The sequence below is a fragment of the Schistocerca piceifrons genome, chromosome 1 (genome assembly GCF_021461385.2).
Source record: "Schistocerca piceifrons isolate TAMUIC-IGC-003096 chromosome 1, iqSchPice1.1, whole genome shotgun sequence".
Taxonomy (NCBI): domain Eukaryota; kingdom Metazoa; phylum Arthropoda; class Insecta; order Orthoptera; family Acrididae; genus Schistocerca; species Schistocerca piceifrons.
Genome location: NC_060138.1, coordinates 364833326 through 364850249, shown reverse-complemented (window position 1 = coordinate 364850249; position 16924 = coordinate 364833326). Strand labels below are relative to the sequence as shown.

Below are 16924 nucleotides of genomic sequence, written 5' to 3'. Positions count from 1 at the left end.
AAATTTGTTTGGATAAGTCATGAACATAATCTGTCCTGATATGATTGCATAAGTGAAAATAATGAACCCTAAAGCCTCATAGTTGTTTGCCCAAATTAAAACTCGTAAAGAGAATTACCTGATACTCCCCATATAAAATGATACTGATAATGTGGGTCAACCAATCTCAAAATAAGTCTTGAGACTTTTGCAGGAAAATTTTGTGTTTAAGGAGAACTTCACAGTATGTAATCAGAAGGAGTTAGTTGGTTCACTCACTAGTACCGCGTCTTTCCAAAAAATTGACTTCCACTATCATTTGATGTAAATAAATAAAAAACACCATACACCAATGTTCCAGTCAGTAATAAGTCACCCTAATATTATGCAATACAGCTGACTTACACGAGACGAAACCAATGAAATTTATTCTATCCTTTCACCTACTTCTCATTTAACAACAAATGCTGTAGACAAACCAGCAGCTTGGCTATGGGTAGTTCGTTGGCAGGTTTCCTATTTGATGTTTTTGTTGACAATCTTGAATGCAGGTGTTTTAAAAATAACAGAGAGAATTCCAAACAAGTCCTTTTTTAGTGTCGATATGCCAATGACTTGTTTATTATCTTCAGTAGATCAAGGGAAGAAGTCAAAGTGTTAGTAGAAGGCTTCAATAAACTGCATCCCAAAATGGAATTTACCTAAGAATTGACAGATAAATGTGGTGTACTTAACTACTTAGATCTGCAGATACAACTTTGCAACTGAGACAGACTCTTAATATAACGACTTTTTTATGATAACTAAGCAAACATTGTTTTCTGCCTTGTTTCACAATTTTATTACTAATGTTACTGCACAACGTAGGTTTGGGTTATGAGCCCACTTATTTATGTGCTTCAGAGACTGCAGCAAAGCATTTAACAATAAGACACTAAAAATGTAGGAAGTACTGGAATAGGCTTTACTGGAATATCAAAGCACCTTGTACAACCAATCAGAAATCTCTACAAAAACCAAGAAGCAACGTTAGTAATACAGCAATAATATACAGAAACTTTCTGTTGGGAAAAGGAATCAGATAAGGATGCATACTGTCACTATTTTTTCTTTTTATGGTGAATACGTAATGTGAACTTCAGGTCTAACAGATATGGAGATGCGCATGTGACGTAGTACTTAATAGCAGGCAGTGAAGAAGGTATTAAAAGTGTGCTGGGAAGAATATGAAAAGAAAGAGAAAAAGTTGTTCTGAGGCTAAATTTGAAGAAAACAGCATCATTAACAATAGGAATTAAGATTAAATTGGTGATCAATGAGGAAAGCATTGAGTAAGTTGATAAAAATGTGTATTTAGGATCTACATTAACAAAAGCAGCTCCTGCACTGAGAATATAAGAAAGCCACTGCAATTAAATTAGGCATATGGCTAAAGGGAAGGAAACTGTCGTCTTTGAACAAAATAAAAATGGCTGAAACTTCGATTTTTTCCCCATAGTTTTGCATGTCTGAATCATGGGAAGATAATGGATTCTTTTGAAATCTGGTTCTGGAGAAGGATCCTGAGGATTTCATGGACTGAAAAAATAAAACTGTGCTGGAAAAAATAAAATATATTTAGGGGCCAAAATACCACAAATGAAACAAAGGTACTTAAGGCATATCGTGACTGCAGAAGACTTGCTAGGAAACGCTGATGCTTGGGAGAACAAAAGATCAGTGGAACAGAGGACAACCAAGCAGAAGGGGTAGAGCACATAAAAAAGCACTGGAATGATCCTGGAAGAAATAGGACCAATGCAACATGTGTAGGGGCATCATTCATAATGTCACCAGGAATTGGTGATGACTTGATGGATCGTAATCATAATTTGGTTAACTGTCTTGTGATGCTTTTAGATTTCATAGTTCTCTATATTTCTTTGTCCTTTCTTCTTCATTCTTTGATAACCTACTTGCAGTCTACTGAATTCACCCAACATCTGGCAAATTCTTCTGCCTTTCACTCTCATTCCCGGAATAAACCTTTCAATTCCCTCTATTAGAAGGCAGTCTCGAGTCAAATGATGACCAGTGTAGCTTCTCATTCTTCACTATCAGCAACGTCCTCTGATCTTCTGCGACTGTTCTCAGTGCTGCCTTATTCCTGACTTCATCAATTCAGCTGATCTGCTCCATTCTCTGCCAAACCAACATTTCACAAGCTTCAATTCTCCTCCACATTTCACGAGCTTCAATTCTCCTCCCATTCTGCTTTCTCAGTATCCATGTCTCTGCTTTATAGAGTCCATCATTAGTTGCTTTCTGAATTCTGTTAAGAGTAATTTCTGCTTTTGAAATGTCTCTTCCACCTGTGCCGATTTGATTTTGGTGTACTGTTCACAGTGCATATCTTTCCTAATCCAACTTTCCAAAAAACTTAATGTTCACACCTCTTGTACAGTTTCAGGCCCTAACTTACACATCATACCACCAACACAAAATACTTAATCAGATTTTGTCCTTTCTATCTTGATTCCCATTGTTGTCACAATTGCATCATGATTGCTGATCTCTGTTTCCGTGAACAACTTAAAGGAGATTTTGTCAGTTGTAAGTTACAATTTTTAAATTCAGTTGTGGGGTGATTGAAAATATCCTGCAACTATTATAATATGACTTGGTTCTACACGTGCAGGGGGACAGATGTTTTCTCTGAAGCTTGGTGCTAATGCTAAAGACTACTTTTTCATGATATTTGAGTGATAATACAGTTTAACCACTACATCCTCATTTTTAAGTGAGCCGAACATTTATGGCATGAATACTCTTTGCAGTAACATCAGAAATTGTATGTAGTATTGCAACTTTTCATATTTTTGTTATGAAAGAATAATGTTTATTGTTCCTTCTTTGTGAAGGCATGTTATCATCAAGCTACAAACTATCCTTATTTGCTTTACAGAGTCTTGTTCTGCCTTAATATTTCTGTGCTATACATCCTAGCAGGTATCTAATTATAGATCCCACAAGCCTCTGGTGACTAAGGATACTTCAACCCATTATTAACACATTTAATTACCTTTTCTGAATTACAATTACTTTTTAATTACTATTATTTTTGAAAGTATTCTAATGTTATTTTCATGTATGTGGTTATGTATAAATTATGATCAAATTAGATTATTGCAATGTCTAATACAGTAGAAATATTTTTATGTAAACAAAGGAAAGGTAATTAAGATCATTATGTTTCTATAGCCATGAACCATGGACCCTGTTGCAATGAATTAGCTTGTGCCTCAGAAATAACGATAGCCCAACCGTTGATGCTATTACGTCGAAAGGGTGTTAAAGGGAAGTATATGGTGCAGTTGCCACTTCAGTAGTTGTAGACTGTTAGTCTGGATGATTCACAGTTGTGGCCTTGTAACACAACATGGTGGTGCTGTGTTGGTACTGTGGATGGCAGAAAATGAGGGGAAACTGCAGTTTTATATTTCCCGAGGAAATATAGTTCTACTGTATGGTTTAAGGAAGACTGCACTCTTGTGTAAAATAGTCCCCTATTCGGATCTTGTGGTGAGGACTTCTCAGGAGTATATCATCAGATAAAAACGTATCTGGAACTTAGTGGTCTGAAATGTGGAATATGTTAGATCCCCCAGTCGTGCAGGTGGGTTAGCGAACTCGAAAAGGAAACTGGATGGGTTGTAGTTAGATATAATGAGAATTAGTGAAGTGCAATAGCAAGATTTCTGGTCTGGTGAAAACAGGTTTATCAACACAAAATCAAATGGAGTTAACGAAGGAGTAGCTCTAATAATGAATGGAAGAAAAGGGTTACAGGAAAACTGTGATGAAAATTTAATTCTTTCATGTTCTAATTCATGCTATCTTGAATATCTTATGAATTAAATTTTGACAGAGTTAAAGAATGTATCCTGGTGTAATTTCCTATAATGATTAGAAGACCGATAACAAGAAATCATACAATTTAAGTTAAATAAGTGAAATATTACTACAGTAGTGGTGCCCCAATTGTACAGCTGTAGTTTTTATTTTCATTAAGCTGAAATCTAACAATCATGTTAACAGACTGAACAATAGAAACAAAACTGAACTCAAAATTTGGAGAAAAGCAAATATGGCATTTGCTAAGGTACACATATGCACCATACCTCTACTTAGTTACATATGTGACCTTCCGAGGGAGTTAAAATGCTTTTAAAATTTTTCTTTGCGAATGAGATATAGGATTTGAATTAGACTACTACTTGAATAAACTTGTAAATGGTTAATAGTGAAATAGTGTTCTTAGACTAAAGTCATTGTATTTGACTATCAATAATGTTTGATACATGTCACAAATATATGTTCGTGGCTACTAACTACAGATCAACTGCGTTGGTAAGCTAACGGAAAAAGTCTGTATGGTTAGAAGTAACGCTTAATCTGTTGACATCCATCCAAGAATATGAACATACTTCTAACAATTCCTTGCTGTCATAGGAGATGATTATCGAAGACAATGCAACTGAAATTACTTAATATTTATTTACCAAAAATTAAAACGCTAATAACACACTCTGTTTGCAGAAAAGAACAGGAAAGGGTATGATTAGTAGAGGTACAAGGTACCCTCTGCCATGCACTGTATGGTGGCTTGCGGAGTATGTATGTAGATGTAGTATTTCTTTTGGATCCTGTTATATATGAATACATTTATTTCTTTAATGTTGTTCTTGGTTAATAATAGCCAGTTTAAAAGAATTGTACTGTAAAATTAAATATACAGTAATGGAAATCAGTATTGAGGAATGGATATTTGAAGGAAAATTAACATTGTTGGATGGAATAGTTCTGCACATTGTATATGCAATAGTATGAGATCCAGTGTATCAACAAATGCAGTCAAATTGTATTGCATTTGATGGCAGTTAACCAGTATATGACACATCCAATGATTCAAACAAGACACCATTAGTGACAGTGTGTGTCGTGTATATAGACCATGTGTGTGATGGTGCCATGCAAAAACATTTACCATTGATGAAAAAGTAAAAATTGGTGCATACAAGGAAGTGGGACACTCTAATCGTCAAACCACCAGAAGTTGAACAGTTCAAGTGCAGTGATCAATAATTTCGTTAGATTGGGCACACAATATGAGCAGAGTGGAAAATATGACTAACATAGAAAATTATCTGCGACATCGCAACAGTTACTTTTGCGCAAAGCAAGGGGCAAAAGCCGGTATTCTTTTCAGTACGTTGCTGAATTACAGTTTCTGATAGCTGCCAGACACGTATGACAAGTTTTGTCTTACGAAAAACGTCTTTCATTCAAGAAATGACTGCCAGAAGCTGCTCTTAACACCAAACATAAAAACATGGAGTTTGCTGAAAAACATACGCTGTGGGCTTCAGAATGGGATAAAGGTACTTCAGTGATGAGAAAAGGTTTAATGTAGATGGGCCAGAGGGATTTCATTGTTATTTGCATGGTCTGAGAACAGAGCAGCAGGTAAGAATGAGCAGAACTTGTGGTAGTGTGAGTGTTATGATTTGGGTAGCCTTCTATGCCTAAGGTAAATCATCTGTTGTGTGGCTGATCACTAGAATGAACTTTTAACATGTACACTAAGATGTTAGAGACAGAACTGATGGAATGTATGAGGACCTATTAGGCGAAAGTCTAATGTTTCAACAAGATGTTGCATCTGCGCATGTTACTGCTACAACCAAAAAGTGGTTTGGAGATACAGATATCGATGTCTTGGCCTATCCTGCACATATGCCAGATTTGGATCCTGTCGAAAACCTTTTAGGAATATTTGCAAAGGGTGTGTTTATCACAATGGAAGGCAATTCGTGGTCATATTGGAGCTGAAAAGAGCGATACAAGAGGAGTGGGCCACAATTTCACTGCAAGAACTACGAATCCTAACAAAATCAGTGCCTAAAAGAATTTTTTGAAAAAATAGGAAGAACGGAGTTTGGACAAAGTACTATAGATTGACCCACAAACAATGGTGGTTCGCTCATGTAGAAGCGTGGATGGGGATGCATTGTTGATGATTCCAAGTGACAGTTGCGCTACGTGCATGCTCGTGCTTTCCGCTTGAAGAAAGTGTATATCCTGCAAATTATGTCTCTCGCTTACTTAAGCAGAATTTATCTTACCACCACAATCAGCAGTGACAACTCGCAACAAATGGAATCAGAATTCATTAAACAACTTGCTTACGATCACATTTAATGTTTGCATTAGTATGGCATTCACAGCAGAGTGCTCAGAACATATTGAACACTCATTTGATGTCATGTGACGTAGGTGTGCAGAAAAAGCCAAAAGACGACTGCCATCATTTGTGACTCCAACTAAATGCAATAACGCAACAGGATATTATCGTAAAAAGTTTATCCTGAATGTGCAAATTCCTGTTACTGCACAGAAAATAATAATCACTCACTGTAAATAAGTCTCGATGCATGGAACATAACTGCACACGCGTTCTCAGAATATTTGCGTAATTGTTAAGTTGCAATTGGTGAATAGTATAATTTGAAAAGGCATAGCCTTTTCACTGATTGGGTTACTCTAATGCTTAGACATGGGATTCTAATGCTTCTCAAAAAAATAAAACATAAAAAGTCAGGCAGTGCGAATATGCATATAAGTTACTTGCAGGAAACATAGTTACGTATAAAAGTACATCATGATTCATCAGTTGCATAATAACTTAGCTCATATATCCACTTGGTCTAATCAGTGTCAGTTTGCCTTAATGTGGGGAATTGGAGGCAAAGTAACGGAATATGAGAGAAGCCCCTGTTAGTATTTTATTGCAATATTTATCATCTGCTAGTGGATTCAGTCACAGTGATTAAATATCAAGGCATAAAATATGGGACATTAGAGAAACACAAAACAATGTAATAAGGTGGGACAGTTTACACGTTTGGTTATGATTCCAACAGCACACCTCAGAATTATTTTATGTTGAATTAAAATAAGGAAACTCACAAGTACTGAAGAATAGACGCTTGAGTATCATATATGTGGAATCCTTCGCATTACAAATTCCCAGGATTTACTTCAAAAATGTAAATTGTCTGTTTCCCTTTTCCACAGCCATACTACTTCACATTGTTTAATAGTGCTGTCCGTAGCTATTTAATCAGTGGATAAGAGTCAATGGGTTTATCATTGATTCTATCATGAAATACTATTTTTGTCCTCTTGTTAATGTGCATCAATCTGCATGTATTTAAGGTTGGTGTTCACACTGGAGCAAGTGAAATTTTCCTCGCTTTTGATAATGGAATTACATTGTTATTATGCAGTGGTCTAAATGCAGAATTTGTTATCTAGTGCTTGGAGCCCACTTTTATGTTTCATATTTGTTATGAAAATGGAATTTTAGGATTAAACAATGAACACAATGAGAAAAGACAACCACTCACCTGCAGATGATCAATAAGTGGTCATTAAGCGTATATTACCAACCGGAAAATTGCACGAACTTTCAAGCATTCCTTCCTTTTTGGTATAAATCCACACACACCATAGTGACTCTAAAAAGGGTGAAAGCTCAAAATGTACTGCAGTTTAATGATATGTTACTTATGTCTATATGTTTTTACACCTGTTTATATGCCCAATAGAATATAATGCCGGAAGAACTGGTGGACCACACAAGCACACTCATATCTGTGAAGGATTCCTCAAACAATGCTGACTCAGTTTGAGAAAGAGGGGTAGGTGCATCGTCAGGATAGCAGTTTTGCAAAAAAAGTAGTGACTTACCCCCAGAAGAAGCTTGAGGGTACAACTTACAGTTTCTGTCTGTGATACTGTTGAGAAATGGGACCCTCTTAATTAAAAAATCCTTTCATCAGCAAGTAACTCCCAAAAAAATTGTTCAGAGAAGATCCAGTTTTAAAGAGCTGCACTTCACAGTTGATTTCAGTATAGGTGTTGTGCCTTGCATTCACACGTAAAATTTTATAGCTGGAATTGGGAGAAGTAATCATGTTGAGGAGTGACAGACTGTTATAATTTAATGTGTCATTGAGGCTTTGGAAAAAAAAGAAAGAGAGAAACTGATGCTTTTGTTTTCGTATGTAAATATTCCGTCACTATTTTGAAGTGTGACTTGCCCACCGTGAGGTAAGACTGTACAAAGTGTGTCAGGAAACTTTTCCATTGAAGGCATATTTATTTAACTGTTATCAAAATTACTCACCAAACTTATTTTTCATTGTGGGTTCTTCAATCTAGATACTTTGTTGCACAGCTACATGATCTCTTCATTTGTAAATCTGTAAAATCTTGCACAATGGTAAGTATTACAGGTGAAGATAGGAATAAGAGATGCTCTGACTTCTAATGTGTCTCATACCAGTCTCAGAGAAAATTGTCCCATCATTTAATTACTGTTGTCCTACTGTAAAACATGAGGAGGAATGTATCATTTACAGTTTAGTGGTGTGTATTTCAGAGAAATGAATAAGTCAACACAACAAAGATTCTGCAGAAGTGGCACTGAGGTGCAGTGTGTCATACCTCTGATAGCCAGTATTAAGGCACCAAGTCATCCATCAATGGAGGAAATAATCTCTTACAGGCACCTTGGCTTAGCTCATCCCCTCTCCCCTGCTCTCTCTCTCTCTCTCTCTCTCTCTCTCTCTCTCTCTCTGTGTGTGTGTGTGTGTGTGTGTGTGTGTGTGTGTGTGTGTGTGTGTGTGTGTGTGTTGTATTTTTCTTCTTCTAGTGTTAGGAAATTAATCATTGTAGATGAGTTAACAATATTTACATGACATGGCACAGTTTTTCTCTAACTTAAGAGTAAAATTTGGACTTCACTGATTGTAACATCAAAATAAAATCATCTACAAACTTGGAAATACGTTACAGTGATGACACAAATTTCAACTCCAGTTATGTGATTAGTGCATCTAATAGAGAAGACTGCAAAAAGAATCATTTGGAAAAAGCTAATGTGCATTATTGGTTTGCATTGGAGAATAAGCTGCAAACTTTCATTTCATCAAGGAAATATTACAGAGGGCCAAAAGATGGGAACTAGAGTACATTTGAAGTTTGAGTTTTCATTGTCATGTATGTTATGTCAAGCTGAAAAATTAATTCTGCTGGATCACATTTTATTTCAATTCAGAGGTGGAGACTATTTTCAACCACTGGTGTAGCCTAGTTTGTTGTCAGTTAGCTTACTTTCTTTCACAATGGTAGCTGTTGGCTCTTGAACATTAAGCGATAGTTCCTTTTTCCATCATTGGTCTCTCTTTGGTGAAGTACATTGTTGTTGTCTCCCTTGTTGGGCGTCATCTTGTTTGCTCTTAACCACACTTCAAATTCATCCAGTTGCTTTTGAAGGCACCTGATTCCCTATTTGCCACCTCTCATTACTATACAGAATGACCCAACCTCTTGGAACAAAATTTCAGAGTGTTTCTTGTGTATGTTGTTCTGCAGCCTCAACAAATTATACAAAATGCATACTCTTGTAATAATAATCCACTAGAGCTGCTTTTATTAGTTAGTCATTTATATATATTTTAAACAAACAATACATAGAAATAAAAAATTATTGAGAACTTTTACAAAATTCTTGTTGGTGATGGATAATTCAGGACAAGAGTGTCCAAAATTTTACATACAATGTAAGTTGATTTTCATCAAACACATAATTATAATAAGAAACCAGTTATCTGACATACAAATCAGTAATATAACAGTGCACAGTGGTACAGAAATGTGGCAGTATAAAAGTAAACGATAATTAAAAAATAATATTTAAGATCTTATAAGATAAGTAAAAGTTATATATAATTGTGAATTATCACAATATTTGGTTTGTTACTGTAATTACCTTTGTTTCTGTAAAAATAGCTTCACAACAGTAAAATAGACTGAAATGTTCAGTCAGTATAATGTACAACCCAAAACACAGAGAAATGTAACAACCTTCAGACAGATGCAAAAGTTTTGTAATGTTCACCATTACCTCTTGGATACCTTCCGGTCATCATGCAAAACACAAAGATTTGGGTTGAAGCCCCAGCGCAACACATAGTTTTAATCTGCCAGGACGTTTCAAAACCACACACACTACGCTGCAGAGTGAAAGATTCATTGTGGTTGCTATGACTAAGTTGATGTTACTGCAGGAACAGCTCAGCTTAGCTTTGTGTCGCTCTTCCATTATTTGCATAACTGTTGACTTTTTGTCAGTAAACCTATCCATAGGGCTGTGGACCACTGTTAATGTACAACTAACACTGTGTAAAGTAGGCCTGAGCAGTAATGAATGCAAGCTTAGAAAAGTGTAAAGTGGGCATTACTGTTGTCAGCACAAGTACTGTGAGTGAATGGAGCCAATTTTGTTACCAAACATGACAGAGTATACTGTTGACATTTGCACTGTTGGACAAATATTTTCAGTAAGGTACAGATACAAAAATAAATGGAAGTAAAAAATCAAACTAAATGCAGTTACTCTGTAACGAGCTGCCAGAGACCACAGGTTCCTTGTTCTAAATTACTCAGAAAATATCTCAGAACTGTCTCCAAAATTATTCAGTGGCATCTGAGTTCAGCCTGTAGAAGATCGTCTCATCAGTGAACTGAACTTTGTTTATTTGCAGTGCTAAAGGGGTGGTGTTTGTACAGATATTGAACAGTGTCAGGGAGAGTATTGATTCTTTGTTTAATCACCTTATTGCTCTTCTTGCTTTCTTTCTGTTAAATTTGGCAATGAAGGAACATTTGGTCAGGTAGTTGCCTACTAAGTGTCCGGAATTGATGTTTTGTTTCTTATCTTGCTTATAAGTTCTCATGCCACACTCCCTATCATAGACTTTTTCGCAATTGAGGTACACTGCCACTGTCAAGTTTGATATTTTCATGTTTGTTGCTATTCACCCAGTCAGTCGCAACAACCTCAGTTCCAGTGAGAAGTGTTATGGGAAGCCAAATTGATTAGCTCTTATTATCCTACCCTTGATGAGGGATTTCTCTACTCAACTTGAAGTATTCTGTTGAAAATCATACCTATTGTTTTAAGAAGGCTGACTGATTGTTTGTTAGTTGTCATATTCACATTCGTTTGTGGTTTAGGGATGGTGATAAGTTTTACTTCTTTGCAAGATGCTGGGAAGTCGCTTAGTGACATACAGCTGTTGATTATTCTTGTCAATAGCACCATCTGTTTTCTAGGTAACTGGTTTCAAATGTAAGTGTGAAATTTTATCCGTGCTAGGTGTAGTGCACCTTTCCATTTCGTGATAATTTTTTTTTTTTATTTATTCATTTATTTTTGTGGACACTTGGCTTTGGTGCGGATAAAGACAGCATTATTCTGATTGCTATAACTGAGTAATTTACATAACCTTCAAGCTGTATTTGTTCATCCTTTAGTCTGCATATTGTGGCAGAGTGTTTTGTTTCTCATAGGTGTCAATGAGGAATTTTGCCTGCCGTAAGACATCAAAGACTGTTCCCAAAGGGCATTCAAGACCTCTCTTTGGATGATGCTCATTTTTCTATCTTCCATGCATCGTGATCCTAGAATTTAAACTCATTCATTCTGTCTTCCGCATTTTAGATTCCCATTCCATAAGTTAGTTTTGTAGTTTGTGAGTGGGCTGTTTCACTTTGTGCTTTTCTTGTGGGTCTCTTGTCCTTCGCCAGTATTTCCTCGTGTGATTTTTCTGCTGTTTGAGTTCTCTTGATAATGTGGTAGCTATTTGTTATTGTTGTTGGAACTTCACATAGTGTTGTGTTGCTTTGAAAATTTAGTTCAAGTCGTCTGTGTCATCATCGATTTTTGCTGCTCTAGTAAAATCTGTGTGATGTTGGATGTAGCTCCTTATTTATTCTAGTTAGCTTCATATTTCATAAATGATTTTTCTAATGGGAATTAAAACCTCTGAAATATGATCAGCACCAGTTACGGTCAGAGGTCAGATTTTTTTTCTGTTTATATTTTGACTTTGTTCATAATATTCTTTGTCAGTATAAATATAGCACATCTGGACAGTGACCTGTGGAAACTGGGATACACATTGGGTCATCTGTCCGTGAACAATGTCTCCTGATTGCAGAGAGAATTTCTGCAAGACCTCCTTCGAGGAGTTGCATGTTTGGAGACGGAAACTGTAACTATTCTGGCTTCTGTAGGTGAGGGTATCTGTTGTTGTGGTTTCTAATGGTTAAATGCTTCTTCTTCCATTCAGCTCTGGGGCTGCATCTTTTCCTTCTTCCCTCAGGATTCCATTCTAGTGCCTTTATCTCAGTTGCTCCATCTGGCTTTCTCAATATGTGCCCCATCCACCTCTACTTTCTCACATGTTGTGATCTTCAATACATGCTTGGTTTGCTTTTGTCCAGAGCTCCTAATTATTTATTTCTTCTGGTCCCCAGACATTCATGATGTTCCAGAGACAGCTATTTGTGATGCTCTGTAACTGTCATGTTACAATCTTGGCTATTTTCCAACTTTCACTGGCTTATAAAAGGACAGCCTTAACATTTGTTCTGAAAACTGTCACCACACTATCCAGGTATGAGAAGACTGAGTTGACAGTTTCCACCAACTGTTACCCTGTAAACAGAGGCTTTTCCATTTTCCCAAAATTTACTCTCATTTTCTATGCTGTACGTATATATCTTGAGGCCAGAAATTTCTGCTTCAGACCCAATTGAACATCTGATAAATATTGCTGTGCTGCCACCCAAGTGATTTGGCTTATTGGAATGGTAGCTAGCCATGTTTCATAGTCATAAAAAGAGTCATTAGCCCATAGATAGCTCACAATGACTAGTATCTCAATTTTATTTTCGGATATGCAAGTCTAAATCTTCATCTTATCACTTTTATTACTATTTGTTTTCTATTCACAGGTAAGTAACTTGTTTGTAGTTTTATCCTGCTAGGTGTCTTTTCTATTAAATGCATCATGAATCATGTGTGACCAATCATTCTCAGAGCACTGACCATTCTATCCGATTGATTATGGTGCGGTTAAACATCGATACAGTCTGATTGTATTGAAAGAAGACTGATGTCTTAAATTTGCTCTTGTAATTAAGAATTTCCTAAAACTTACTTTTGCATTGAAATGAGGTTTCACCAGTGTTCAACACTGAAAGGTGTATAAGGAGTACAATAACCGATGACTGCTGTGTGAAGTAGTAAAGTAAATAAGTAGAAGATTTTGCGTCGTATAAATGCAGCCAGTTGCCAGAAATTCAGCAGTTATTGAACGTGTTCCAGTAGCTGTTTGTAAAGCCTGAGATGATATGATTTATATTGGAAACTTCAATTTGCGTCTGGCACTCATTATTATGATCGTTGTCAGTTTTTCAAATCATTGAAGTTCTTGAGGAAAACTACCCAGAATACTGCAGTAGAAGTTAATGAAGATGAAGTGTAGGGAGTTGAATATGCCTGAAAGTTGTAAAAGCAAGTGTATTGTCACTCTCATAAGTACAAAGGTTTTCTCTTGAATAGGCAGTATACTACACAATTATGCCTTAGTTTTGTATTACATTATCGATTTGATCTCCATTTCCTATTACACTACTCATCTGTTTTCACTTTCTAGGGTAGAATTTAGATATGCAATACAAAATATTTAGAGATTACAATGTTGTACATATGCTTTTGTGAGGTAGTTTCAATATATTTTCAGGTTGGTACTCTGTCATGGTGGGCAAGCTGCTGCTGTGTTGACTATTTCACCGAATCAACATCATCTCTGATTTGTTATGAATTTGTTATTCATCCTAAAAAGGTATGATTTATGTCTTTGGGTAGTTACTGTTCTTTCTTATTTTATTTTTTGTAGCTCATAAAATCAAAATCAAAATTTGATGTTGAATTCTTAAAAATTCTGGTTGTTGTGCATGGATATTTATTATTCCCTTGAATTTTATTTCTAATTTTTCTAAAAATATTATGCAGTAGTTTAGTATTAGTGTCTGTTGACTATAACACATTAAGTGTTTTTATATATACTGATGCAATAGAATGAAGTAATCTGTTTACACATATGGCTTGCACTATTTTATGGCACAGGAATGCAGGAACTGTTCATTGGAAAGCAACTTGAATTGAAATATGTAAGAAGATGTTGCAACACAAATTTTCACTATTTGCAGATCTCATTAGTAGTTGATGTGATTTCATTGCTACTTAAAAGTAAGAAAAGAAAGTGGCTGTCGAAACAAAGAAACAGCCATCATCTAGAGTTGTGATTGAAAATGAACTTAATGACCATTAAAGATTTGTTTTATTTAAATAATTCAGTATTCTTGTTGGTGAAGGAATTTTATGCGATCAATGTCTCCATGCTGCAGGGGAATGTGAAAATGACAGCTCAGTTTATGCTGTATGTTCAGAATAGTAGATGAAATTGGCCCCACACATAATCTTAGTAGATGTCATTCAGTGTGTCTTTTCCTGATGTTTTACTGTCAGACCCACTCCAGTCAAAGCAAGAAAAATATGTTATTGTGAGTGTATTTCTACAAACTTCCAGGCTTTTGCTTCTGCATGAGATCGTCAGATAATTGACATAGTGAAGCATAAACAGAATTTGTCTCATAGGTGTACAGAACATATTCTGCAAAACACTACTGTACTAGTCATTCTTAACCTTCATGTGCTCGTGCTAGAAATAGTCACGTGAGCGCTCGCGCGGGTGGTCTCCCAACCGCCCAAGAGTTTTCATCAATCTCTTGAGGTTTTCCGTTTTTAAAGGTCATATTTCCATAAAATATCGACATTAGGATATCTCACACAATATTGCAAACACATTTGTAATCAAAATTATTTATTTAAGAATAAAATATACAATGGAATACAAAAAGGAAACCAAATACCCAAATGAAATATAAGAACATTTTTTTTTAATTGTAATATTTTGGGACTACATTATGTAATACTGAAGACTAGAATAATTCACTGTCTTAACTCGTCACAAGAAAAGCTAATTTTGCTTTGAAAAAAGAATTTTTGATTGAAAACGTCACAAACATTTCTGTCAGATGAAAAATGCTGATCAGTCTATATCCATTTCATTTTCGTTTTGAGGCTGACAACAATTATTGCACGTAACTGACGTGGTTGAATGTCATAGAGAGTCGTTTCTTCCACATTCACCGCATTCTCACTTTGTTTTTATATTCTTTTTTGAGCCACACAAATAACATATTACTCTCCTTGTAGGGGTTGATACAGCTGGATAAACTACGTCACTCTCTCTGTAATTTTTCAAAAATACTAACAAATCTTTTGGTAAACGCTTCAATTTAGCTCTTCCTTTCAGGTTTTCGCTCTTCAGTTCCAAAGATAACACATGTAAGAATTGTCTTCTCATTTTTTTCTTTCATATTACCTGTGTTGAATTGAAAAATGCGTAACAAATATATTCCTGCCAAGTCAAGTAAGCGGAAAAATATACATTCAGGCCACCTTTGTGTTCTTCTTGATGTTGAAATTCTGGATCACATGAGGTCTACAGTATCAACTCCACCTTTGATTGAATTATAGTCTGTGATTTGTACAGGTTTTTTGGTATCTTCATCAATGATGCTGGTGTCATGCATTGTGAAGAGCACTACTACAGCTTTCCTCTTTTTTTTAAAATCATAGAAATCAAAGTTTTGTCATCTTGACAACTGAACATGTAGTCTCCTGCCACTGCATTTCCATTTACTGTCACAAATTCTGGGGGAATTTCTTTTTTATTTTTTCTCATTGTACCTAAAAAAGTGAGGCCTTTTGCTAAGGAGGTATTCAGCCAATGGGTAACTTGAAAAATAATTATCAGTTGTTACATTTATATTTGTTCCTTCTATGAAGTCAACCAATCTAGTGACCAAGTCGTATGGTTTGTTAGAGAGTACGTTAGGGCCTGGCACTTGTTTTCCGCAGTACACTTCTAAATTATATATAAAAAAAGTGCTTGCATCACACAATGCATACATTTGGCTAGATTTTGATACATGTACTGGATGAATGAACATCGTCCTCTAAACGCAACCAACATCTCATCAACAGTGACAAATTCCCCTAAACTGAATGATTTTTGGCTGTTAGCAATGAAAGAAGACAAAATTTCTCGTGTAGGAGCAAGTTTGTCTGTTGCTTGATGTTCCAATCTCGTGTTTAGGTCATCAGATCTTATAGCTCGTAGCAAAAATCAAAATCTATTTAGCCTGAATTTGGCTCGCAAAATTGTCAGACCTGTTCCATTGCTATTGAAATATTCAGAGAAATTTGCACAGTTTCCTCTTTCGACCACAATCAAAAACAGAGCACCAAACAATGCTAGCATTTCAGCGGTTGTTGTCGGCTTATAATCCCTTTCACGTACTTTAGAGTTACTGCTTCCTTCTGCCAGTGCTTGATGTGCCAATTTTTTCCTTTCAATATAATATAAATATTCCTGTACTTTACGATCACTTCTACCATTTCGAGAGTTATTATACACTGAAAACTTTCCAGTCAAGTTTCACATTGTCAGGGTTGTCCTGTAGGACCTGGTAGAGTTTTGATTATATTTTTTATGACTTTGATTTTGTGCTGGTAATATTGGCACTACTAGCCCAAATAGTTTCCATGTCCTTACCTATATAAAATCTGATGTCATTTGTTGGTAGCTCCTGTTGATCTGTGTCATTTTCTCCCCCATTTTCCAAATCAATTTCCAACTTTGATGTATATCATCTTCAATCCCTTCTTGTTCATAATCTGGGTCATCGGAAACGTCATCTTCTAGGGATTCCTCATGGCTTTTCCCCTCTGCTTCCTCTCTCTCCAATTCAGCCAAGATTCTATGTATGTCATCAGACGTAAGGTTTCGTCGTTCCCTTTAAAAAATAAAAATAATTGTTACTTTTGCCAACAGAAATTTCTTAGAATGCCAAAGTG

At 35.9% G+C, this 16924-nt stretch overlaps 1 protein-coding gene across 2 annotated transcripts in view; it reads left to right on the top strand.

Moving 5' to 3' along the window:
• The window catches only part of LOC124785711 (RNA-binding protein 4.1-like), an 85751-nt gene extending 71480 nt beyond the window's left edge, over nucleotides 1-14271 (top strand). Inside the window, exons 7-8 of one of the 2 annotated variants that reach the window (XM_047254203.1) lie at nucleotides 13680-13781; nucleotides 14066-14271. In XM_047254203.1, coding sequence (XP_047110159.1) covers nucleotides 13680-13749 — 70 coding nt within the window. In that variant the 3' untranslated portion in view covers nucleotides 13750-13781; nucleotides 14066-14271. Of the gene's footprint in view, nucleotides 1-13679; nucleotides 13829-14065 lie in introns of those variants that run through there. The other variant, XM_047254204.1, reaches the window with a different exon arrangement.
• Nucleotides 14272-16924: the final 2653 nt, after the last annotated feature.